General features: G+C 40.4%; 1 protein-coding gene and 1 non-coding gene across 2 annotated transcripts in view; both read left to right on the top strand.

The window, feature by feature from the left end:
• The first annotated feature begins 3,914 nt into the window (after positions 1-3,914).
• Positions 3,915-4,104, top strand: LOC118993658 (small Cajal body-specific RNA 16). The gene has a single exon (XR_005067912.1).
• Positions 4,105-16,699: 12,595 nt separating this feature from the next.
• EMC7 (ER membrane protein complex subunit 7) overlaps positions 16,700-26,151 on the top strand; it is a 14,798-nt gene continuing 5,346 nt past the window's right edge. The window contains exons 1-3 of the mRNA XM_037056142.1: positions 16,700-17,001; positions 20,946-21,065; positions 24,018-24,156. Coding sequence (XP_036912037.1) covers positions 16,769-17,001; positions 20,946-21,065; positions 24,018-24,156 — 492 coding nt within the window. The 5' untranslated portion in view covers positions 16,700-16,768. The remainder of the gene's footprint in view (positions 17,002-20,945; positions 21,066-24,017; positions 24,157-26,151) is intronic.

Here is a 26,151-nt window from a genome sequence, read left to right as displayed (position 1 = left end):
AAAACAGGAGCAGAGCCACAGAAATGGAGATCACATGGAAGGTTATCAGTTGGGGAGTGGGAGGAGGAAAGGTGGGGAGAAGGTACAGAGAATAAGTAGCATAGACAATGGGGAGAAAATAGGGGGAGGGCAAGAGTAGTGTGGGAAATGTAGAAGCTGAAGAACTTATGACCCATGGACATGAACTAAAGGGGGGAAGGTGGGTGGGAGAGGGCGTGCAGGGCGGAGGGGAATGAAAGGGGGGATTGGGACAACTGTAATAGCATAATCAATAAAATATTTTTTTTAAAAAAAGAAGGGACTTTGGAGCTTAAGAGAGAAAAGCAAAGGTAATGTGGGGGCTGGGGATGGGGTGGGTAGGAATGGAGAGGGGCAGGAATGTTCCCAAGAAGGAGAGCACTAAGGTAGGTGTACAGTTCGATGGATTTGAACATATATATGCCAGGTGTATACCTCTAATACCATCATAATCAAAGTAATATTGTAAGTATATCCCTCATTTGCAAAGTTTCCTTGTTCCTTACATGTGTATATGGTAAGAACAGTTACCCAAGATCTACCCTCTTATGAAAATGTTAAGTGTACACTATAGCATTATCCACAATAGCCAGGACAGGGAAACAACCCACGTGATCATCAAGAAATGGGTAAAGAAAATGTGTTCTATGTGTTATGTATGTACATACCTGGGAATTCTATTCAGCTCTAAAAAAGGAAATCCTACCATTTGCTACTTGGATAGACCTGGAAGACATTATTCCAAGAGTAATAAGTCAGTCACAGAAGGGCAAATATTACAGGATTCTACTTTTGTGAGGTATCTAAAATAAACGTACAGAGCAGAACATCATACTGAGTGATGGCTGCATGGTAAATTCTAAGTATCCACTTTTCACTTTTTAAAAAAAGTAATTCTCACCCAAGGATATGTTTATTAATTTTTAGAGAGAGAAAGAGAAACATGATTTGGTTGCCCTCACTAGGGATCAAACCAGAAATCCTGATATGTGCCCTGAACGGAACTGAACCCGCAGCCTCTTGAGTGTGGAAGAGGCTCGAACCAACCCAGACACCCCAACAGGGCCCCTTCTTTTTCATGCGTTGTTACAGCAACATTCTAAATTGCTACTTTTGGCTCTTCTAAAAAAGTCACATTTTAATCATAAAAGATATGAAACGGTAAAGCTATAGATCTCCTTTGGATTTGTGATGCCATCATCTTTTATAGGAACATTGTATATATTGTGTGAAACTACAGCCTTTAAATGTACCTACCCCTCACCTCCCTGAGATTCCATTTTAGCTGCGGTATCGCTGCAGGAGAAATCGGCGCCGTGCGTGGTTATGCAATGACTGCAGACTGCATTCTGAACGCGCCAGATGAAGCCCTGTGCCAAGAGTCCTGCCTTCGCAGGGGCGTGGTCAGCCGAGCAGAGGTACATTCTGTGAACTATCGCAAATGAAATTGCTGAACTTTCCGTTCCAAAGTTGCTCAAATTCTGGGGAATTTGAGCTTTCCCTTTTAAGGATTCAGAAGAACGCGTCCTTAGAACGTGTGACAGAGGGGAAAGAGCACTGGACTAGGATTAGGGGACCTTACGTTGTAAATACTTAGGGAAATTGAGGCTCAAAGAGGTAATCAGTTGACGTGGGTTTAATTTACGTAGATTAGGGGAAATGAGTCTGAGTTCCCCTCAATACCCCCAAATAATAATGAACTCTGGTTTGGGATGTGTCCTCTGCATATACTACACAACTTGTGCTTTCGCACCGCAGGGGAAGAGGATCTTGATAAAGGCACGCCAGCTTTGGTTTGGAAAGAGTGAGCCAGTATTTTCTATCAACTGAAACCTTTTTTATATTTCTGAAACGTGGGCCAGAAGCTGAGCTAAATCCCTGATGCTTAACAAGTTTAGCTCTTTCATTTTTTTCATTATACTTAAGATTTTATTTTTTTATAATTTTTATTTGTTTTATTCATTACATTGTTAAAGATTATTTATTTATTTATTTATTTATCTTTAGAGGGGAAGAGAAGGAAAGGAGAGAAATATCAATGTATGGTTGCCTCTCCTGTGTCCCCTGCTTCGAACTAGCCTGCAGGGAATCGGCTTGCAACCCAAGCATGTGCCCTGACTGGGAATCGAACCGTGATCGTGTGGTTAGCAGGCCCACGCTCAATCCACTGAGCTACACCAGCCCGGGCTTTTGTATACTTAAGATTTTAAAGATCTCAATAAATATCTTAACATAACACCTAGTTGATTATAAGCTTTGAATATCTGTATTTATAGAAATATTACAACACAGCAGCAAACTGTACTTGAACAATTAAAATTAAAAAAATTAAATTAATATTACAACACTCTATTTGGAAGAGCACTCAGTAAATGCATTCATTACCTTTGACAGGGTTTGCTGACTCACTTGATTCCATGTGTGATCCTTCCGCACAGAGCTTAAGCGTTATTTCCGTGAAGCACCACAACCCTGTCGTTGTGTCCCACAGCATTTTCTACGACTCCTGCACTCAAATCTGGGCTTCCACTCATGAGTTCCTCTAACACTTTATACCCATTCACCCAGACAACTTGCCCAAGTCGGGTTTATGATGATCGGCTACTTCCTCTCACCTCTGTTTTTTCTCCCAGGAGTCATTAGTATTTCTGATCGCACTTTTATATTAATAACTGCTAATCATTTGACTTCATTTGGGTATTGTACATATATTATTGCAGATCAAAGATAATGCTAAAGAACACAAATACTTCACCTTTTTAATTTATTCTTTACTTGCTACTTTTTAAGGCAAAATTTTTTTTATTGTATTTTTTTAACTTCACCCTTTTTAAAAGCCTAGAAGCCCTTGCTATAATTGAAGGCCCTCGGAAGAAAAAGTCTCCGGGAGTAATAACAGCTAACACTGACTGCCACGTGCCAGGCAGTGTTCTGGACACTTCACATGTATTCACTCATTTTGTCCTCACAAAAACTACGTGATGCTGTAGTTGTCCTTGTGAGGAAGGGGGAGTCCCCAGGGCTACTCAGCTCACAAGTGGCAAAGGAGGCGACCTGACTCACCTGCTCTTAAGAATGAGTCTGTGCTCTTAACCATTAAGCTATTTTCCTCTCCCAGGGATGGAGAGGGGGCAACGTAAGCAGAATCTGACCTTTGAAAATGGCATTTAGTTAAGTAGGTATTACTACCATCCTTGACAGTTATATGAATTTCGTAATTCTTCAAAGAATCTGTTTTATTTTTTTAGAATATGTGCCTAATATTTTTCTTTTGTATTATACATATTAAATCTTATGTGGACGTTTTGATTCATTTCTATGAAATTTCAATCGTTTCTAAGACCTACACTATATCTTACATGATTATAGCTGTTTTATGTGCATATACTTTTAACAATGTGTCTTTGCTAGTACAGCACCACACAAGATTATTCCTGTAGTGCTGTGCCTTCCCAGTAACAGGTGGAGCAAGAAAACGTAAAGTTCTGTTTAAAATTAATTTTGCTAGCCCTGACTGGTATGGCTCATCTGGTTGGAGCATCATCCCTTAGACCAAAAGGCTGGAGTTTCAATTTCCCATTAGGGCACATACCCAGGTTGCAGGTTTGATCCCTAGGTGGGATGTATACAAGAAGGTAACCAATCGAGCTCTGTCCATCTGTCTGTCTGTCTCTCCCCAAACCACACACTTTCTCTTTAAAAACAATGAAAAAAATGTCCTTATATAGCAAGAGATCAAAGTCGTCCCTGCTTATATTTTTTCTTAACTGTAAAGGCTTTAGTAGATACCCAAATCTCTTTCACATTAAAACAGGCCAGATCAGGTCTAATCCATGGCTAAATCATCATCCACCAGTACCCTAACGCGTATAAGCAAAATTAAGGAAATTGGTGCTAGGGTCTGGGGAAAGGCTCCTTCCTGTGTTGCTGAACCTGCCCGGTGGGGGGTGTGGCCTGGTCCCAGGCAGCCCTACCCTGACCCACAGTAAATCCCCAGGAGGGTGCTGCCTGGGTTTTGAGTGTGCAGTAACAGGTGTGAACATTCTAGCAGCAGTGTGATGATCATGTATGATACTGCAAACAAGAGAAAAAGAAAAAGAAAATGGATGCTAAAATAATTCTAATAAGCCTTATCTTAAGTTAAAAAGGGGAAAAAACCAATTATGCTGCTATTATAGCCAAAGTCATTTTTTACTGCAATTTCATCAGTCTCATTGTACATTCTTTGTATGTGTGAGAGATATTCGTTATTTAACTATGATCCTGGGCAGAAAACCTGTAAGGAGAGTGACAGGGAAAGCCCTTTCCTCATTCACTGTATCTGTATAGTAAGGGTCGCAAAATGAAAACAAAACTTCTAATCTGAAGGTAAAGTTAAAGAATATACTGGCTTCACCCTGGCTGGTGTAGCTCAGTGGATTGAGTGTGGGCCTGTGAAGCAAAGGGTCGCTGGTTCGATTCCCAGTCAGGGCACATGCCTAGGTTGCAGGCCAGGTCCCCAGTGGGGGACACATAAGAGGCAACCATACATTGATGTTTCTCTCCCATTCTTTCTCCTTCCCATCCCCTCTCTCTAAAAATAAATAAAGAAATAAAGAATATACTGGCTTCCTTTTCGGCCTTAATTCCTTAAATTTGAGGCTTGAACTCTGCCTATATACTCCCCCCACCACACACACACATACCCTATAGTGTCCTTATAATGAACAAGAGGCTAGTTTTCCTGGGAAATTTACTGCCATGATACAGGTTCGATGAATGAGAAGCAGTTTCACAAAAGGCTGCCTCCTTTGTTCATGGGAAACTTAAGAATGAAGAACAGATGGTTACGTTTTCTGCATCTTCTCCCAAAAGTGAGTTTGGAGACTAAATTCTGAAGTTAAACCTTTTCCAGCTACCATTTCTTGCCCCACTTGTCCCTTTCCTCAGGACACTGTGGACTGGTGTGGTGGGGTTAGGGACACAAAGATCAGTCGGACCCGGCGCTGCGCCCCAGCAGTTCCCAGCTTCGGCAGAGTGTGGCAGGCTCAGTAGTGGAGACTCCAACACAGGACTTGACGGGCTCACCGAGAAAGAACACATCTAAAGTGGGAAAGGAGCCCATGAAGGAAAGATTCACAGAAGTATCCCAAGTTGAAGGCAGTGAGTAGGAGTTAGCCAGCTGAGGAACGGCGCTCCAGGCAAAGTCACCAGTGAGTCTGAAGGCACTGTGGATGGAGCAAAACATCCTCCGTGGAAGGTGACAGGAGATTTATGTGAGGGGCCAGATAATAAAAGATGTTGTAAGCTTTGAGAATAATAGTCCAAGTTCCTAAATTCGAGTAAATAGGTCATAAGGGGGGAGCCATCATAAGGGGGATGAGTGGCCTTATGAAAGAGACCCTAGAGAGCTCTCTTGCCCCTTCTGGAGCGTGAGGACACGGGAAGAAGAAAACCATCAGTGACCAAGGAAGCAGGCTCCCACCAGACAGTGAATCCGCCAAGCCCTTCATTTTGGAATTCCAGGCTCCGAAACTGGGAGATAGAAAGGGTTGTTGTTTAAACCACCCTTTCTGTGGTGTTTTTGTTACAGCAGCCCGAATGGCCGAGTAAAAGGTAAACAAACACCCCTCAACTGAGAAACGGGAAAAAATGGCATCATAAATGCAGTGTGTCCACACAGTGGAACATTATTTGGTAATAAAGAGAAACAAAGTGCTGATACGTGCTACAACATGGGTGAACCTTGAAAACATGCTAAGCGAATGAAGACAGTCCCAAGTGACCACATTGTATGATCCCATTTATATGAAATGTCCAGAACAGGATAACCAGTAGAGACAGGAAACATATCTCTCCAGGGGAGTGGGGGTGGGTGGGAAGTTGGGGAAGTGACAGTTCAGAGGAATAAGAGAGATAATCTACATTTGATTATGGTGATGGACACACAACTCTATAAATATATTAAAAGCCATTGAATTTTACCATAACTGGATGAATTAGATCTCAATGAATTTGTCAAAAATTAGTGAAGTTAAAAAAAGACAACTTTTATTCCACCCACAGTTTTGGGAGTCAACGATCTGGGCAGGGCACAGTTCATACCTGCCCCATGTGACTGTATCCTGGGCTGGAGTGACTCGACTGGCCGGAGCTGCCTGGTGTGGCCCAACTCTGGTCACAGGCATCCGTCTGCTAGAACCAACTCGTACGCACTTCTGGGAAAGCCGCCTGTGCTCGTCCCAACTCCGCCTTTCATGGCACAGCCTGGTAATTGGTCACGGCGGAGGTATTCACACCATGTCAACTGGAAAAGCTACAAATCAAGATTTCCTGATTTGAGTGTTAGAGCAAGGCACAAAGAAAAAATTGAGACCGTGGATTCAGAAGCCTCCCTGAAAGAAGTTTGTACTTGTTTTCTGCTTCGTTGTTATTGTTTTCAACTGAGATTCTAACAGGAGGGATAAGTTGTTAACATGAATGGGATGTTAATAATATGGCAGACTGAAAATAAAGACTCGAACACTCTCCTGCTAAAGCCAGGCAGCCCTCTCCCAACCTGTGTCTCAGGTTTTCCCTGTGACTCTCACCACGTGACCTGCCCTTTCAGGAAAATAAAGGGCGGCATCTTAGGCTGGGAGCACCACAGACCACTGTGAAAGCCCAGGAGTCTGTCATTCACCCTTCCAGGATAGCAATTACAATTTCAAATGCTTCAAATCTCAAGTTTTACAATAAGAGGGCACATGATGTCAGCAAGTTAGGGGCCCTTTGGCAACCCTTTGGTCCAGGTTGAGGATGAAATCTTTTGGGCTGATCTTTTTGGAAGTTCCTACTACTTCACTTTCCCCACTGTGTTTCAACACAGAAGTTTGGGAGAACAGAAATTGTGAGTTAAATTCTCAAGTGTGTTTTGGCCAGCAGATTGCTATGCATATAAACACAGAGATTTAAAGCCACATCTTTATTGAAAAGACTGTAATAAGTACCTGCTGCATGCAAGGGCTTGTGGGAGGTATGCGCATGAAAAAAAGTGAAATAAAGTGGCATAAAGTGTGTGGAGGGAGGAGTGTGGTTGTGTGTGTTGTTCTTGTTTATGTTTTTCTTTTTTTGGTGGACATAGTTTGATACAGGTGGATTATTTTAGTCTGAAGGAATCTGGAAAAAAGTTCTCTGTACTCAAATAGCAACTTCAGGTAATATCGATCAGCAATTTTCAAGCATTCTCATTTCATGCCACACATAAACTAACTGCTAAAACACTGTGGCACACCAAAAAAGATGGGTTTTTTGCCAATCTAACAAGAAAATGGGTATATATTTTAATTATAAAAATATCTTTATTGATTTCCATAGAGAGAGGAAGGGAGAGAGAGAGAAACATCAACATGAGAGAAACATTGATCGGTTGCCTCCTACACGCACCCTGACCAGGGTCCAATCCGCAGTCTTTTGGTGTATGGGATGATGCTCTGACCAGCTGAGCCAACCGGTCCTGGACAAAAGCAATGGGTATAGTTTTGATTCATTCACATTAGATGGCTATTGTTGTGTTAGTTGGTGTCATGTTTTAATTTGACAATGTAGGGAAAAGAGGTTAGTGCCCCTGGACTACACAGTCAGGTGTTCCCTCTTCTAAAAATCCCTGCTGCACAAAAAGAGTTCAAGCCTCAAATTTAAGGAATTAAGGCTGAAAAGGAAGCCAGTATCATTCTTTAACTTTGCCTTCAGATTAGAAGTTTTGTTTTCATTTTGTGACCTATTTTACTAGTTGTGACCTATTTTACCAGCTGTGACCTATTTTACCAATTTTACCAGTTGAAAATTGCTGGTATAGATCAAATAGCAAATGTGTTCAAATAGTTTATAAGCTTATTCTGGGTAGAATTTCTTTATCTTTGTCTTCTAATCGGAATAGTTTTATTATTTTGATGTAGACCAGACTGCCGTGTTCTCCCTATTTTAGTTGGTCAGGATCAGACAGGCTTTAGAAAGATAAGGGGTGAAAGCACTCCCACCAACGATAGAACGTAAAAGCCCACCCAGCCCTCTTCAGTCTGGCTCAGAATCTGTCAGATTTCACCATCTCAACTCGCTGCTGCTAGTGACCTAATTGGACCTTCCTTGCACCTTAATATGGTTTTAATAAATTTGTAAAATACTGTAGGCTACTATTTTGGATGGTAAAATTTCATGGACCTATGTGACAGGTTGTATGAGACAGGAGTATAACAAAATTATTTATCTTTTGTAATAAATAGCTAGCAGGATCTTTCCAACTTACAAGAAAATTAAGTCATTTCCTGACTTAAAACACTTCAGTAGTGGTGTATCACCTCAGGATAAAGTACCTTGGTTTGCTGGGCCTTTCATGTTCTTGGTTTTGCTTTCCTCTCCAGCCTCGTGTCATCCTGACATCACACACACACACACACACACACACATACACACACACACACCCTGGTTGCCAGTGTACTCTTCAGCCACTTTGCCTGACACACCCTGCAATTTCAATTCCAAGCTTTCAAACTTGCTGTTCCTCCTGCCAAGAACACTCCTCCCTCCTTCTCTGCCTTTTCCCTCCAACTACCCTCCCCACCTCCTACTAAAATAACTCTTTCTTGAATCTTCGAGTCTTAGCTTATTCCTCACTTCTATTTTTTTTTATGTCAGGTGTGTCACTTTTGGGCTCTGAGGGTGCCCTGCACTCCACTCCGCATCGTACGTAGTACATGAGTATAATAGGCTGTACTGCATTTTTACCTATTTGTCCATTGCTTCTTAGGTAGGATCAGTCTGTTTAACTCATCATCTTATCCCCAGCTCCCAGCACTGTGCATCCTAAATAAGAAGTGTCCAATACAATTTGTTGAATAAATGAGCAAACAAAGGAACAAAGGGCTACTGAGTGCTTTTACTCAATCAGCAAATTCAGATAAGACCCAGATACCTGTACTTATCCCGTCTCCCGTTCTTCTCAATTGTAGCTGCCAACTGGCGCCTGTTTTTCTGTGGAGGGAAGATTCATTCAGCAACAAAGCTCCTGTAACAGGACCCTGCCATGCTGTCGGTGAGCACATCTGCAAACCCTGTGTTAACTGCCCCGGGGTTTCGCTGCCTTACACATGGGTCATTAACTGTAAGACTGCATATTTTATGGCAGTACGATTGTAACAAATAGACAATAATTGTTACAGTGAGACACTCGGCACAGAACCCTTCACAGTTTCATTGTATGCTAGGTGTGAACTGATAATCATGATAAAACCCAGGGGACCTCCAGCACCTCATCAGGATCTCTACTGGTAGGTCTGCCTTGAAGGTCGACGCCCACACCATATTGGTTTCTTTCTGACCTGTTCCCAGAGATGGATGTGAATAGAGGGCTTGCTCAGTGACTATTGTCAACACTGTCCAGCTCTGTTCAGGGATTTCACTGTCAGCTTCTGGGCCTTTTTCTGCCCGCCTCACTCCTACCACCTACCAATGCAAAATCATAAGGTGTTTGGGAAATGGAAATTTGTTCACACAGAAAAAAATTAGGGACCTTTGAGAACCAGAGCTGGGTAAGCCTGGGATAGAATTGTTCTGTTGGAAAGAGGGTTGCTGAAGATTCTTTATCTGAAAATTGTTCATACTCATTTTATTTAATGGGCCAGAGCGATCTGGCTAGCAGAACAATTATTAATGCTGTTTGTCAATGACTGTTACTACTTTTCTGTCTGGTATCAGGACATGCACCTCTCACCACTGTAAGACTAATTTATTTACTTGTTTTTTAAAAAAAGATTTTATTTATTTTTAAGACAGAGGGGAAGGGAGGGAGAAAGGGAGGGAGAAAAACATCAATGTGTGGTTGCCTCTTGCATGCCCCCAAACTGGGGACCGGGCCTGCAACCCAGGCATGTGCCCTGACTGGGAATCGAACTGGCGATCCTTTGGTTCGCAGGCCGGCACTCGATCCACTGAGCCACACCAGCCAGGGCAGACTAATTTATTTTTTGTCTTAGAAAAGCATGCTGATTTTGAAGGAGAAGTTTGGTCAGGGATATAAAATCAGTCCTCCAAATCTTAGATTTCCATAGTTGTTTCTCTCATGTGGCCTTGAATACTCCACATGTCCTTTTTAGGCCATTAACTTCTTTCTGTGTAATGAACTCCCTGTGTAATTGTAGGGGAGTTTATTTCTAACTGATACAAACAAATGAAGAATGGAAGGGACTAGATGAAATTACTTTAAAATAGATCAAACATGTTATTGTTGTGTGTATAATAGAAACACATGTATATTTCACTCTCTCCTGGAAAAAAATATCTGGTCACAGAAAGCTCATTAAATTGATCCTATTTCTAACTCTGTATTAATCATAACAAGGTCACACCAAAATAGTCTAGTGATTAGTCACCATAATAATACTCATATTTATTGAGTGCTGTCCACATGCCTGTGGCTGTGCAGCATGTCCCATTACATTATCTCACTTAATCTTCATGACAACCCTGTGAGGCCAGGGTTCTGATTCCTCCTCTTTCCATGGGAGGAACTTGAGGCTTAGCCAAGTGAAGCCCCTGGGGCCAAGGTCTCACTGTTAGTAACTGACACAGCCAAGATTCAAATCTGATTTGACTCCAAAGCCTATGTGCATATTCTTAACCCTTATACTGTCTTAAGTGTTGAGTTGGAGCTGGAGAGAAATTTGTTAGTATCCTGATATATGGACATAACAATTTCTGCTTCTGGAAATGTGCTAATAATAGTCATGCAGGAGGCATTCTGCTTAAAAATGAAGCTCACCATTACCTTATGCTTTGTTTTCTAAGAGCTTTACTAGGCTACTTATGTAAAAATGATTTCTCCTGCGATAGGTCAGTAGCTGTCAAACTCAGTGCATCAGAATCACCTGGGAGCTTGTAAACATGGGACAACCCAGGACCCTGTCCCAGACCCGCTGAGCCAGAATCACTGTGGGTGGGGACCCGGCATCTGTTGTTTAATAAGCTTCCCAGGTGATTCTGACACACACAGGAGTTTTAAGAGTCACTGAAGCCTGTGGAGGGTTTTTTAGGAATGATAATGCTCAGGTTTGTAGATTTTCATAGGACCTCACAGGAAGTTTGGGAGTGACTAAATCACAATGCATACATTCCAGACCATCATCCTGTTTAAATTTATGGGATAATTATCCATTCGCAACATCTGTGGTATGACCTAACGTAATAGACCTGATTATCTCATGTTTTTTTCTGTTGAAAGATTGTTTACTAATGACGATAGCTGGCACTCTGTTTTGTACATATCGAGTCTTTTTCACTTGGCATGTGAGATATGATGGATCTCTTGTAACCACTATTAATAAGATCTCAAGGAGTTTAAAACAACAACTGTTCAGATCCAAATAAAGAATCACAAAATCCCAAGATTAAAGTGATTATGTACAGCCATATGTTACTTGAATTCTCCTTTACGGTGTCTTCGCCAAGTGGCTGGCCGATGGCCTGTTTCTGCTGGGTAGCTGGCACTTCCTGGCAACACTCTATTTTGCCTGACTTAGAAAATTCTCCCCTATAACAAGCTGAAATCTCTTTCTCTAGAGTTTCCATACATTGGTTCTACTTCTAACCCTTCAGCAGAACTTCTTCCTCAACTCAGCCAAAACCTCTGCTCAAGAAAGCCACCCCTGATTGCAGTTTTCTGGAAGTTCACGAGGTGCCTCATGGTTTGGTGGAAGCTGTGTGTGCTCCCTGGTGGGTCATCTGTCAGGCTACTTTCTGTGTCGATGAACTTAGAATCATATGACTAGACTACATTCATGATTCATTTTAAAAGTAATTTTTAGTAATTCTATATAGAAAGATTTATTTATTTAAATATAGAGGCCCAAATGACAAAAAAAAAAAAAAAGAATGCGACCTTACATTTTGTCAGAGCACTTTAAGTGTTCCATTTTACATTCATTTCAGTAGCGTGATGTTAGAGGTAGCAGCCAGATTAAGAGTTTTAAACACTGTCTACTTTCTCCGAGTTGTTCAGAATGTCCTAAAAAGCTGGTGATTGCCAATAGGTCTCTTCTCAATGAGAAATATAATGTACCTCAGCTTCCTGTGATTCATTTGCTTTTCTGAAGCTCAAAAGAAAAAGAACATTTGTGTCCTCACTGCCAAAGAACTTCTGGTTCTAATCCTCTTTTTCTGAGGTATACATTTCCTTCTCCCCATCCTTTCTGGCAGAATGGAACTTGATCTGGATCCCAAGAGAAAAACAGCAAATGTGTTACTAACCAGTGGTTCAGTTGTCAACAATGTTAACTTTCAATGCTCTGGATACAATGAGAGTCAAATGCAGGCAGCAGCTAAGATAACAAGTCAGGTTATTGTTGGGAAGAGATATTTCCTGGCTGTGTCTACTTTGGGATATAAAGTCCAAATTTTAGAGGACAAGCCAGACAAATGTTAGTACTATGACCATTCAGATAGTATGGCCAGGGTCAAAGAAATTTTAAGACGCTAATTTCAGATGGAAATGACACTTCCTTCTAGCATTAAAGAAAATTTGCAGCTCAATTATAATTTATGGCAAAGGTCAGCTATGCATCCAAGAGACAGTCCCTTCTCTGATATAGTTTTCTGGGGCCAGAATGAAGGACGGGCAGTCTCCTCTGTCATCCCTGATGCTTCCAGACTTTGCTCCACTATCATGGATCATCTTTCCTGAAATTATTGTGATCTCTTTTTTGTGGCTTTTAGCCTACTCAAGATACTTTGTCACCACCTCATTAGCATCAGGTTCTACCTAGACTCACTGATCGCATCTTCAACATTCAAGTTGATTCTTCAGAAGTAAAACAAAGGACAAAAAAAAACCCCACAAACAACAACCCATGTACAAGTCACTTATTTATTTTATAAGAGAAGAATATGAACTTAAAAACATATTCTGACAACTAAGAAACACTGTGGGAAATTTTATCTCTGCTTTTAGTAATAAGAGACTGAATGACATTTGAACTACAACAATACATGTCTTAAAATCTGGTTTTTGGAAATCATAGACAAAAATATGTTAAATTGTATCACTAAATTTTATAGGCTTAACTCTCACATAAATGAACAGATAAAGTGCATTAACAGTGACTCAAAATTAAGAATAGGAAGAGCAGGAACTGAAAATTATGACCAACTCACAACACTGCTGATGCAGTTTCAGAAGCATCCTGTCTGAACTTTGTAGGAATTCTATCTGTCGCTGCTCAGTGATTGTGGGGGCTCAGCACACTGCCAAGCATTGCATGGCTGCCAGCCCTCGTCGTGAAATTCTCATTTAGAGTCTTCAGTAAACCAAGGCCAACCCATCTATGTATTAGGCACAGTAGGCACAGTGCCTAGGGCCCAGGATACTCTTAGGAGCCCACAAGTATGTCTTAATTTCTTTTCAAATAAAAAGGCAATAAATAAAACAATAATGAATATGCAATAATGAATCTGCCTGCATTCTATTTGTCTTTATACCAATGCAGCCTTAAAATAGAATTGAACGTGTGTGTAAGAAAACAGGTTTTTCACAGAATTCGGTGGGATTAGAATTTAGAGTAAATTGAAGAACGTGAAATCTTCCCATTGTAATTTATTTGTGCAAGACATTGAGGCAAATTCGATGCCTCTTGCAATCCCTTTGAGATGGGTGGATGACACATTCATTTCAGGAGACTTCCATAGAGAACTTCAGAAAGCCAAACCAGACATCCTAGTGGTTGAAAGGCATTTTTAGATATTAAGGGAATTGGCTCCAGTTTACTTGAGTAAAAAGGATTAGCTTATCTCAAAACTCTTTGAGAAAACTCAAAGGGCAAAAATCACAAATAAAAAGCAGGGTGTCTGGAGATTAGGACAGCTGAGGTTTCCCAAGCACTGTGCTAGCATTATAGGCACACCTCATTTTATTGCGATCATAGATGTTGCCTTTTTAAATAAAGACTACAACTCACTTTATTGTGATACTGGATTTATTTTGGTGATATGAAACTGAACCTGTTACATCTCCAAGGGATGCCTGTATTCTACTTTAAAAAAAACCAAATCCACTGACTTACTGACTTAATATAAGAACAGTGGCTAAGAGTGTATGATCCTCATTCCTTTGTAGTCATACCTTACAACCAACTCTCTTTTCTATGACAATCATTTTATGAAGAAAAGCTTGAAAAGTACCATGACACTGAGAAATGTTGACAAGGAGAATACTGAGGTGGAGAAAAGGACCAAAATCATAACCAGAGATGCCACTTTAAGTGATCACAAAAACTCTACAATTGTTTTTAGGCTGATTCAAATTTTAGGAGTTCAAAGTAAATTTTATTATATATTTTTATCAGTCTTAGCTGCTTCATTTTTTACTTATTGATTTGAGAGAGATTTCTTGTTCCACTTATTCATGCATTCATTGGTTGCTTCTTGTAAGTATCCTTTCCAGATATTGAACCTTCAACCTTGGTATATTGGGACAACACTCTAGCCAACTGAGCTACCTGGCTAAGGCCCTCTTTTTCTTTTTAATTCATTTAATTATTGTTCAAGTACAGTTTTCTGTCTTTTACTCCCATCCCAGCCACCCGCCTCTCTTTATTTTTAAGAATAGCTTTATATTTTTATAATTTATATTTATAAAAACATCACAAACATCAGAAAATCATAAAAAACACAAAATAAATATTATCTGTAAAACCCAGAGTGAACCTCTGTTGGTTTACTCCAACATTTACAAAAATTCCATGTTGTTTTTTAAGTGTCATCTCTGTTCTTATCCTGGCTCACCCCCTTGTGGCCATGATATGAAGACATGAGCCTGGCAGAAAGAAAGGAAGAAAGAGAAAAGCAAAGGGTGTGGATCATAAACTGGTCACCTCTCACTTGAATGGTATTTTCTATAATTGAGATAAATAGGTCTGCTTCAACTCTATATGGGTCAGCATTTTGGCAGGAAATAGATGGGAGACTTGAGGGAGTGGATTGTAGATTATCCCTTCATTAGACTTTTTTAGAAGTATGGGCAAGGTAAGGGAAGAAAAAGGGATGTCCTATTCATACCTCCTGTTGGCTGAACCCAACTGGAAGCACCCAGAGGACAAAGGAACCAAATTTTTGCAATCATTCAAGGCCCATCCTTCCCCAGGGCACAAAGCAGTGAAGTGCAGAAAGTGGAACTGGCTGGGCAAACAGAGCAGGTTCAGTACAAAATCTTTCTAACATATTTCATTACTATTAGTTTCTTTTATAAGGCATGAGTCTAAGGGCTACATTCTGGGATGACTCTTGTATAATTTGGTGTTGAATATCTATGTAATTCCTGTGATCTACTTGGAAAAAACCCCACATATAACAAAACTTCACACTACCTGAAAGCATTACCTAGGCTTTTCTCCTTTATTTAATGACTGTGGACGTATATGTCCGGCATTTGAGGGTTTCAAAACATTGGATACTTTGGCATGAGACTGACTAACGTAGGGGGGTCGGGAAGAGAGACGCGGATAAGGGGATACAGAGCTCAGCTGCTGTTTGCTGCTGGTCCTCCTCCACCCTCTGCCCCATATAAAGAGTAAACTCTCAGCTCCTGCTTGAGCTATTGAGACCAACACTGGTTATTAGGTTTAAACACGTGTCTAAGACACCAGCAGAGCAGGGTCACTAAAAATATGTGAAAGAAAAATCAGAAAATTTAGGGTTGAAGCTATTTTTATTTCAGCATATTTTTAAGTTTGGTATCATTTTAGAGAAGTGATATTTTATTTCATACTTTAGCAGTGATGACGATTGTTGGTGGTGGGGAGAGTTACAGGCCTGATACTCTTTTACAGCAGACCTCCTTCTTCCAAAGATCAAGTGTGAAGAAATGGCAACCTTGAAAAGACTTAGAAGCAGCTGCTGATGGTCAGCAGAATAGACTGCCTCCCCCTCCCCCACACCTCCAGCCAGGGGTTCAGAATACTTGGCTCTTGTATTTCTTTTTCTCAATTTGTGTTATTCTTCCACGAGAGGCCAACTCTAAGACTGCCAGGGCAAAACATGCATTTTCCTTAATAATCTTGATTAGGGATTTGCAGTACAGAGGACAATATTTAACGCCAAAAGAAACCCCGACAAATCATTTTCATTTTTATCATCAAGAAAATGAAAGGACTGGAGATCTCTGAAATCTCGGCTTAGCCCCATGATCAACAGCAGTGTTGCTATGCTCACCACAACGCATTCAAAATAGAAGGGATGGAGTGTTGTCAGATGAATGTCCTCAAACTGTTCCCCTTTTCACCAGAGGCAACTCTTCGTAAATAGTGTACGTATTTTTTCAGCTATTTTCTCTGAACAGACATTATCTCCTTTGAACACACAAACGGGAGCCTTTCTACAAGTTATTTTAAACGTTTTCTTCTGTACCTGTCTACCGGAGCCTTTGTATTACTTGCAGACACTACTGCAGATCCTTGTCCCTTTCAGTCTAATCTTTTACTCCCTCGAGGTCCTCGACCTCGGCGGTTGCCTCGGCAACACACACAGCGGTTTTTTGTGGACGGCCCCTTTCTCTAGACGTGCCCCTTAGACCGCCTACCAACCCGGAGGGCGAGGAAAGGCCAAGCCCCACATCCCCGTCCTCCTAGGGTTTGAGCCCGCAACTCGCGCCGGAGCCGGGCGCGCGGTGATGACGTAGCCGGCGGCGGCGGCGCCTGGGAGACTGGGAGGGCTTCTAAGGCTGCCACCCGGGCCGCTGAGAGCTGCTGTCATGGCGGCCGCTCCGTGGGGCGTCTTCTCCGTCTTTCTGCTGCTGCTAGCAGGGAAAACCCACAGCTCGGAGGTCCACGGGGCTTCTGCCGACGGGTCGGGGGGCCTTGGGGTTGGCATAGGAGATCGCTTCAAGATTGAGGGGCGTGCGGTTGTTCCAGGAGTGAAGCCTCAGGACTGGATCTCGGCGGCCCGTGTGCTGGTGGACGGAGAAGAGCACGTCGGCTTCCTTAAGTGAGCATCCTGAGGGCCGCGGGAGAGAGGTTGGGATGGAAGCCGGAGGGGAAGTTCCCCCGGGAGAGCTGAGTGTCAAGAGCTGCCGATGTCGCAGTCGGAGGATGAAGGGGCAGGCGCAGCTGGCCGTCCGTGCCGGGAAGCCTTGGGAGGCTGTCGGAAGCTTTCCCCACCCCAGCCCCGGGCTTCAGAAATGAGGAATGGCAGGTGCTGGCCCTAGGGCTGGAGGAGGTGGGGTCGGCTACCTTCAACTCCGCTTTGGCCCTGTATGCGGACGACCACTCGTGGGCCCTGGGGACAGATGGACCCTTTTTTTGTCTCGCTGAATTCTTTCATTTGCTTCTCGTCTGGTTTCCCTGGAATCTGGCCGGTTATTGTTATTTATTTTTTCCATTCACTTCAGTCTTTTCGTAGCTTGATGTTGTGTAGAAAGATGGTAAGCAAATGGGGAATTCTGAAAGCCCAGAGGGCTTCTGGTGATGACATAGCCTGGGAGAGTAATGCTGCTTCTAAAATTAATAGGCCCTGAAGTCCCTGATCAAAGCACCCTTTTCGCCTGTAGGTGGGATTGTTGTTCGATATTACACTTGATTTCATCGAGGGATTTGCAACGTTACACTTGGCATTTTTGTGGGACTAGGGCTTCACTGGCATTGCTTACACCCTTCTGTCCTCTCTAGCTGTTAGTAGAAATGGGATTTTGGTCTGTATTAAAAGTGTTGAATTTATTGGCGCACTTATTTTGTGGCAGCCTCCTTTTCAGATGTCTGGACACGTGTGGTGTTTTAAATCTTTCAATCACTGCTTGGAAAATGAAACTGCGAACTGAAAAAAATGTTTAGGGAAGGAGTGTTTTTCTGGTAGGTTTGTGCACCAGCAATCAGCGTCTGAAAACCAGACCACTTAGACGTTGACATTTAGTTCTAAATTTGATTGGCAAATACTCAGATCATCCAGGTGTCTTTGAATGAGGATTTCAGCCTCAGATTTATAAACAATGACAAGAAGTTTACAACCATGATTTTAATGCTATCTGTCATTAAAGATCTGGCATTAAGGCATTCTTTAGGTTTAACCTAGTTAAGGATGTTTTAATGATAAAGCTTTCATTAAGCCTTGGAAAATTTGTCTTACTTGACCTTTTATTTTCTGCAGTACACAATTCTTTTAAAAAACATTTATTATTTTTATTTAGAACTAATAGATCTAAGTAATATGTGTGTTGAAGAAAATATAATAAAATAGAGATAACAACTCAGCATTTTCTTTTATCTTTCCTAGCCTTTTTGGGAATCATGGGACCTATATATTTTTAAAAATATGTTATTTATTTATTTTTAGAGACAGGGGAAGGGAAAGAGAAAGAGTGGGAGAGAAACATCAGTGTATGGTTGGCTTTCATGTGCCCTCTACTGCGGACCTGGCCCACAACCCAGGCATGTGCTCTGACTGGGAATTGAACCAGTGACCCTTTGCTTCACAGGCCCATGCTTAATCCACTGAGCTACACCAGCCAGGGCTGTGATCTATTTTTTTTTGTAGTAAAATACAGTATATATCCTTTGTAACCTGCTTTTTTTGCTTAATATTTTGTGAGTAGTTCCTGATACCATTTCATGTTTTTCCATGTAGAAAGGTTGATTAAGAATTAATATAAGGAAGCCCTGGCTGGTGTAGCTCAGTGGATTGAGCACGGGCCTGCAAACCAGACGATCACAGTTTGATTCCCAGTCAGGGCACATGCCTGGATTGCAGGCCAGTTCCCGGCAGGGGCCAGTTCCCAGCAGGGGATGCACGAGAAGCAACCATACATTGATGTTTCTCCTCTCTCCTTCCCTTCCCTTCTAAAGATAAATAAATAAAATATTTTTTAAAAGAATTAATATAAGGAGTTTGTTCTGTCAAACTTATTGGAAGAGGGATGGGTAATTTGCCTTGTACCTGTTGTGCTAAATAGCATGCAGTTTGATTTCTGTTTGTGCCTATTGGGAGTTGCTTGTGGCTTGGTTAAGGGAATTGAAGAGAGTTTGTCCTCAAGACTCCTCATGCCACTTCTCATTTTTATCACTGCTTATATAAACCTTTAACCAGTCCTCTGTTTTTGGACATTTAGGTAGTTTTCAACTTTTGACATAGGAAGATTATATACTGTACCCTTATGAATGTTTTATTATGGAAAATTACAGACATAAACTAAAATGAACAATTAGTGATTGATTCCTCAGATACTAATCACAGTCTACTGTTTTGTTTCGTGTCTCTTCTATACCTTATTTATTTTTTCCAGGCTATTTAAATATCCTAAAGATACTGTTTCACTTGTAAAAATGTTATTATGTATGTCTAGAAGATAAAGTCTTAGAAAATAATAAAATGCCATTATTGATTCAACAAAATTTATAATACTGTAACATCATCTAATAATACCCAGTCCATTTGTTTCCCCACTTATCTTAAAAATGTTTTTATGTCATTGTTCTTTCAAATTCCAATCCAACAAGGCCTTATATTGTTGAGTACAGTTTTAAAGCCAAGTTTTAAAATGTCATTATAAAGTTTATGTCATTTTTGTAAAGTAAAATATTTACTTTAGGATGAAAAATCTATTTGCATTTTCTATAGGCAGTTGGTTCTACTGTTATTTGTGTTATACAGTCATTAGTTTAATTCTGTATTTGTTGTGGACCTAGAAAAGTATTTTGAAATTTATGCAGTTAGGGCCCCATCAAGAAACAGAAGATACAGTCAAATTAGGTAATTCAAGGAAAGTTTAATGAAAAGATTAAACAGTGTAGTCATATTGTTAGAGAGCAACCAGATTGCATAATACCTTAAATTTTACAACCTCAAGGCAATTATCAACTCTAAGCCTGAAGGGAGGAAGCTAGAAGGGAAGAAAGGACTGTACGAAGAGGAGCTGTGTGCCTTGACACCACCAGTCAGAGGTGGCCTCTTGAGGAGAGAACTTGGGGAGAATATGCTGAGTGTGCTTTCTTCCCTTCCTCCAGTGCACAGAGAGAAGGATGGGGGAGAGGGGTGCAAAGGGCAAATGGAAGACATCTAGCTCAGGAATAAAATTAACTCGATGTTTACATTTCAGTTCTGTTTTAGTTAAGTGTATGCTTTGAGGTAGCAAGGAATACCTTCTCCTCTTACTCTTTTAATAAACATTGTGGATGTGGCATGAATCAATTATTTCTTTAACAGTGAAAGAGCCAAGTAATAAGAAGCATCATTTGAAAATAATATGATACTGGGAGTTCTCTGATAAAGTTGGTCTTTTTAGAATCAATCATTTGCTTTTCTGAAACAGAAACTTCTTTTTCCTCAGAATGACAGTTGCTCATGATCAAAACATTAACTTTGATTTGTGAACATGTAATTATCAGCTCTTAATGGAATGGCTTTCTAAGCCCAGAAAGTTTAGAACAAAGCAGGTAGGAGAAAGGTGAATGGTTTTAATGACAAATACAGGAAGAAAGAGCCACAAAGTACAAATTAAACTTATTTTAAAAAGCCATTTTAATTTAGAAATCATTGGAGGGGTTGGCACAATTGGAACCACTAATGTTCTAATTTAGTTCTATTACTAATGTAGTAATAATGTACATTGATAACTTTCCTTGAATAAAGACATGGCTTTTGAATAGTAACTGCTCCTGACACCTGCTGTGTTTATTCCACAGGGGGAGCAGAAGTAGTTCTGCGTCAGGGCTCTCTGCCACTGTGAAGAGTCTGGGCTGTTTTCAGAACCCATTCAGTGTAATTATGGAAGATGAAGCATGAGACAACTCTTGCTAGTTTGGGGTGTTTTTTTAATTGTTTTGCTAATTGCTCTGAGTGTCATTCTTGGAATTGATTTGGGAGTTAACAGATGATCTAAAACATAAGAAAAGGATACACTATTGACCAGTAGTGACTAAGTGTGATTTTCATTTTTCCAGGACAGATGGGAGTTTTGTGGTTCATGACATACCCTCTGGATCCTATGTAGTGGAAGTTATATCTCCTGCTTATAGGTTTGATCCCATCAGAGTGGACATTACTTCAAAAGGAAAAATGAGGTGAGAGCAACTGATTTAATTTTCACTGAAGTCTGGGCTACTGTATACATCATCATGTATTACTTTAAGAATTCACAGTTAAGGTTGAAAATGTTGTCATTTAAACTATAGGTATTCCTTAAAACACTTAAAACATCCTCATATTGTTTTATTCCGAGGATTGATGATACTGTAAAGTTGAACTTCCTTCTACTCTGGCTTAAAATTTATTTTAAAGCTCCTAATCTGATTATATAGAGAAAATGTAAGATTACTCACTATACAAGCAAAAACACTGTGGCCCTGGCCAGGTGGCTCAGTTGATTAGAGCAGCATCATGGTCACCGAAAGGTTGCAGGTTCCATCAGGGCACATACCTAGGTGGTGGGTTTGAACCCGGGTTGGGGCACATACAGGGGACAACCAAGCAATGTTTCTCTCTCACATCAATGTTTCTCTCTCTCCCTCTTCACTCCCCACCCCTCTCTCTAAAGTTAATGAACATGTCCTCGGGTAAGGATTTTTTTAAGAGTGCTGTGAATGTTATAATTGAAATGTGAATAAAGTTGGAAATAATTTAACTTTCTAAATTGGAAATGTTATTTATTACTTGTTTTTAATCAAGATAGTTTGATTATGCCCCTTAGTGCCCATTTGATAGTATGTTGATCTGGAAACTTCTATAGTTCTTTTGTGGAATATTTAATATGCAATGGAAATTTAATATTTCTTGGGAAAATAATAGCTTACATTGTATTGTAGAGTTTGTGTCGAAGTGAACATCATGATAAGAAAAAGGAAAGTACAGCATTAGAGCCTGGCAGACTAGGAAAAAATTTAAGAATTTCTAAATAGATGAACTTATGATTTGAATTTGAGGTGAAAAGAATTTCGGATTAATTGAGGCTCTGAGTATGGAATACTACAGACACATTTGCAGTTGGAATCAGTTGTGTAGATACCCACAGTGTTCAGATGCAGCCTTTCGTTATAACCCCCAGTTTATTTATTTGTTTATTTTTTTATTGTCTGCTGCCAGTAGTGTTCTTTTTGTTCTAATCTCACCAGGAAGTATAGGAAGCAGTTTTATTTATTTATTTATTTTTTATTTATCTTCAGAGGGGAAGGAGAGAGGGAGAGAAACATCAATGTATGGTTGCCTTTCATGCATCCCCTGCTGGGAGTTGGCCTGCAGGGAACCGGCCTGCAACCCAGGCATGTGCCCTGACTGGGAATCAAACCGCGATCCTCTGGTTCACAGGCCCGCGCTCAATCCACTGAGCTACGCCAGCCAGGAGGAAGCAGTTTTATATATTTATGTGTTCCAGCTTTACTGAGATATAATTAACAAATATGAAACAGTTTTGAATGGTAATATCTCTTTTTTTTTTGAGCTACCACAAAATTATTCCATGTTGCTGTAATAAAGCACAAGCCATACAGTGGCAAACATAATTTTGGAGTTGGAGCAGCTGTGTTTTACTGACATTTTCAGTATGTGCCAAGCCTGTTCAGTTGATTTGTAGATACCCCAAATTGAACTGACATCATAAGAAATATGTGTTCACTTAGTACCATAATATTTACAGTTGTTAGTGTTTAGTCCTAGAATGTTTTCCTTTTCTCTTTGCTTTCTGTTATTATTGGAAGTTTTTAAAGTATCATGTGTAAATATGCTATAATTCAAATAGGGTAACACATACAGCTGTCTTCTTACCCTTTACATTACCTGAATATCAGTCTTTTTATGACCAGCTCCTACCAAGGGACATGTAGGATTATCTTTCTCCTTCCTTAGCATGTGTAATGAACAGAGACGGTGACTCTGTAGTCATTTAAGTTCTTAATGTTATTGTGAAACCAGTACCATGATGTCACTAAAAGTACATTCTTTGGAAACAAATTACTTTCTTCTCTTTTTGAAGTTTAGTTCTTAGGTTTCTTTGCCTTGTCCAAATTCTAATCATATTTCTTGCTGTTGGCTATTTAGAGCAAGGGTGAAGCTTGAATTGAGGCTAATACCTTACAAATGTTTTTATAAATAATCTTTAATGGGATAAATGGATTGCTTCAAAGTATGTGAACTTCATGTGGTATTGACTTTCTCATGTCTTTTTAGAGACAAAGATTTGTTTTTTAATTACAGGTAAAATAACAGGTATGGAAATCTAAAACTTAAAGGACTTAGAATGACTGTACACATTTTGAATTGTAGGGTTGGAGATGGGGGATATGTAGATTATAGTGTATATTATAGACAGGCTAAATTTTTTTTAATTGCAAACACTGAGTACTGGAGGGAATTGGAGTTGTTAAAGGAGGATACTTGCTTATTAAAAACTAATTTATTTTTATTTATTATTTTACTCTGAATTTTGAATTTGTAGTCTAAGCAAATAGAAATATTTTTCTAAATATAAAGTTTTATTTGCTTTTTTACCTTGGGTAAAGAGCACTTCCTGCTGTAGCATTTAAGGACTGGTTGCAGCGGTGGGATTCATGTTCTCAGATCCATTCCTGATGATTGGATGCCTGAAGCATAGGTAAAAAAATTAATAATTGGGGGTGGGACAGAGTGGAGAACAAGGTGGGATTCGTAGAAGAGCCTGATATTCTTGACCAGTGTTTTATAAGCATACTTGGTAAGTTAGTTTAAAATATATGCGAGACTTCCATTTCTGACATTTTGTCAGAATGTAAAACCTCAGAAATGCTGGGTAAAATATGTATAACTATTTCTTTTTAACTGTGTAGCTTGATTCCAGTCTTGAGTTCTTTCTCTACATTTTGCTAAATATTTTAGGTACACAGATAAAGCTATTTTGATTAAACTTTCAAGATAAAAAGTTTAGATACCTAAATATTTGGGAAAAGCTAAAGGTAATTATAAGGCATTGCTAGTATAGGCAGTTTTTTAAACTAGTAATGTTTTTAGTAGAATTACTGATGCCTTTTTTTGTGTTGCTTTCTCAGAGCAAGATATGTGAATTACATCAAAACGTCAGAAGTGGTTAGACTGCCCTATCCTCTCCAAATGAAATCTTCAGGTCCACCTTCTTACTTTATTAAAAGGGAATCGTGGGGCTGGACAGACTTTCTCATGAACCCAATGGTATGTATCAGGCTATAATAAAGTAGCTTTACTAATTTCTAATTTGCTTCCAGGTGGTTGAAACCCCCTGCGAGATAGCTGAAGTCAGATTGTTGGATGAAAGGATTAATTGTGAATAATTTGTGGGTCTTAGGAATATAGAATGAAAAGAATACAGTGAGAGTTACATGGCAGATTTGACATTGAAATGTGTGACAGACATTGGATAAATACTTATTTATGATGAAATGTTTTAAAATTCAAATGGAGTGAGAATATGTGGTAAGTCTGTAGGAGCTGTCTCCTATTGTGTGTCACCTGCGTTTTAGTCCATTGATGAGTGTGCCGTCATTTATTAACCAGCCCTTTATTGATGTCATAAGTAAGGTTTTTTCCTTCCTTTTTGGCATGTATAGTGAGCAAAGAACTTACTCTGTGGTAATTTAAATATTTGGTAGTATCATGAGACTGATGTGATGTTTTTTGTTAATTAAAAAAATACTAATAGATGGAGGCATAGGTAGAAACACTGTGCCTCCTCACACAACCAAAATTAAGGACAACAAAGATCTAGAAACAAAAACACAACCAAAACAGACAGAAAATTGAACTGTACGGAAGTCTGACAACCATTCATCCCGACCAGTAAGAGGAGCAGTCAGCGGCCAGCAGAGAGGGGTTGCAGCAGGAAAAAGCAGTGGCTGGTAGACCCCTGTGCATAGGCAGGTGTGCGAGTGGTGCGGGGCTAGCAGCCTCATGTGCGGGGAGGAAATGAGTAGACCCAGTGAGGCGTACAGGCTGCTGGCTGACCTCGGTCACATATTCCCGCGCAGATAAACAAGGCAAAAACAGGCAGCGAGACAGACTGCACAACCCAGGGCCCCAGCGCTGGGAAATAAAGCCTAAAAGCACTGATTGAAAACATTTGTTGGGACTGAGGTGCCGGGAGAGACTCCCAGCCTCACAGGAGAGTTTGTTAGAGAGACCCACAGGATCCTAGAATGTACACAAGCCCAGCCACCCGGGAACCAGCACCAGAAAGGCACAATTAGCTTGTGGGAAGAAGTGGAAGGGACTGAAATATGAGTGGAGCAAGCGCCATTGTTCCCTCTCTGACCCCGCCCCCACATACATTGTCACAACCCAGCAACTGGGTTGCTCCACCCTGGTGAACACCTGAGGCTCCGCTCCTCATACATAATAGGCATGACCAGACCAAAAAAATATGGCTCAAGCAGAAGAACAAATCAAAGCCACAGAGCCATGCTTTTAAGCCACCAAGCCATAGCCAACCGATCAGATGCACAGTTCAAAGGACTGGTGATCAGGGTGCTCACAGAACTGGTTGATTTTGATCACAAATTATATGAAAAAATGAAGGCTACACTAAGTGAAATGAAGGAAAATGCACAGGGAACCAATAGTGATGAGAAGAAAACAGACTCAAATCAATGGAGTGGACCAGAAGGAAAAAAGAAACAACCAAACAGAAAACAGTGAAGAAACAAGAATTCAAAAAAATGAGGAGAGGCTTGAGAACCTCCAGGACATCTTTAAACGTTCCAACATCAGAATTATAGGGGTATTAGCAGGGGAAAAGAAACAGCCACGAGTGGAAAACTTATTTGAACAAATAATAAAGGAGAACTTCCCCAGTCTGGCAAAGGAAATAGACTTCCAGGAAGTCCAGGAAGCTCAGAGAGTTCCAAAGAAGTTGGAACCAAGGAGGAACACATCAAGGCACATCATAATTACATTAAGCCAAGACACTATAATGAAGGAGAGAATCCTAGAAGCAGCAAGAGATAAGGGGACAGTCACCTACAAAGGAGTGCCCATCAGACTGTCAGCTGATTTCTCAAAAGAGACCTTACAGGCAAGAAGGGGCTGGAAAGAAGTATTCCAAGTTATGAAATCCAAAGACCTACAGCCAAGATTGCTCTATCCAGCAAAGCTTTCATTTAGAATAGAAGGGCGGATAAAGTGCTTCTCAGATAAGGTCAAGTTAAAGGAGTT

This window comes from Sturnira hondurensis, unplaced genomic scaffold (genome assembly GCF_014824575.4).
Source record: "Sturnira hondurensis isolate 20B ecotype Veracruz unplaced genomic scaffold, ASM1482457v3 Scaffold0008782, whole genome shotgun sequence".
Classification (NCBI taxonomy): domain Eukaryota; kingdom Metazoa; phylum Chordata; class Mammalia; order Chiroptera; family Phyllostomidae; genus Sturnira; species Sturnira hondurensis.
This window is presented reverse-complemented; position numbering and strand designations above follow the sequence as displayed.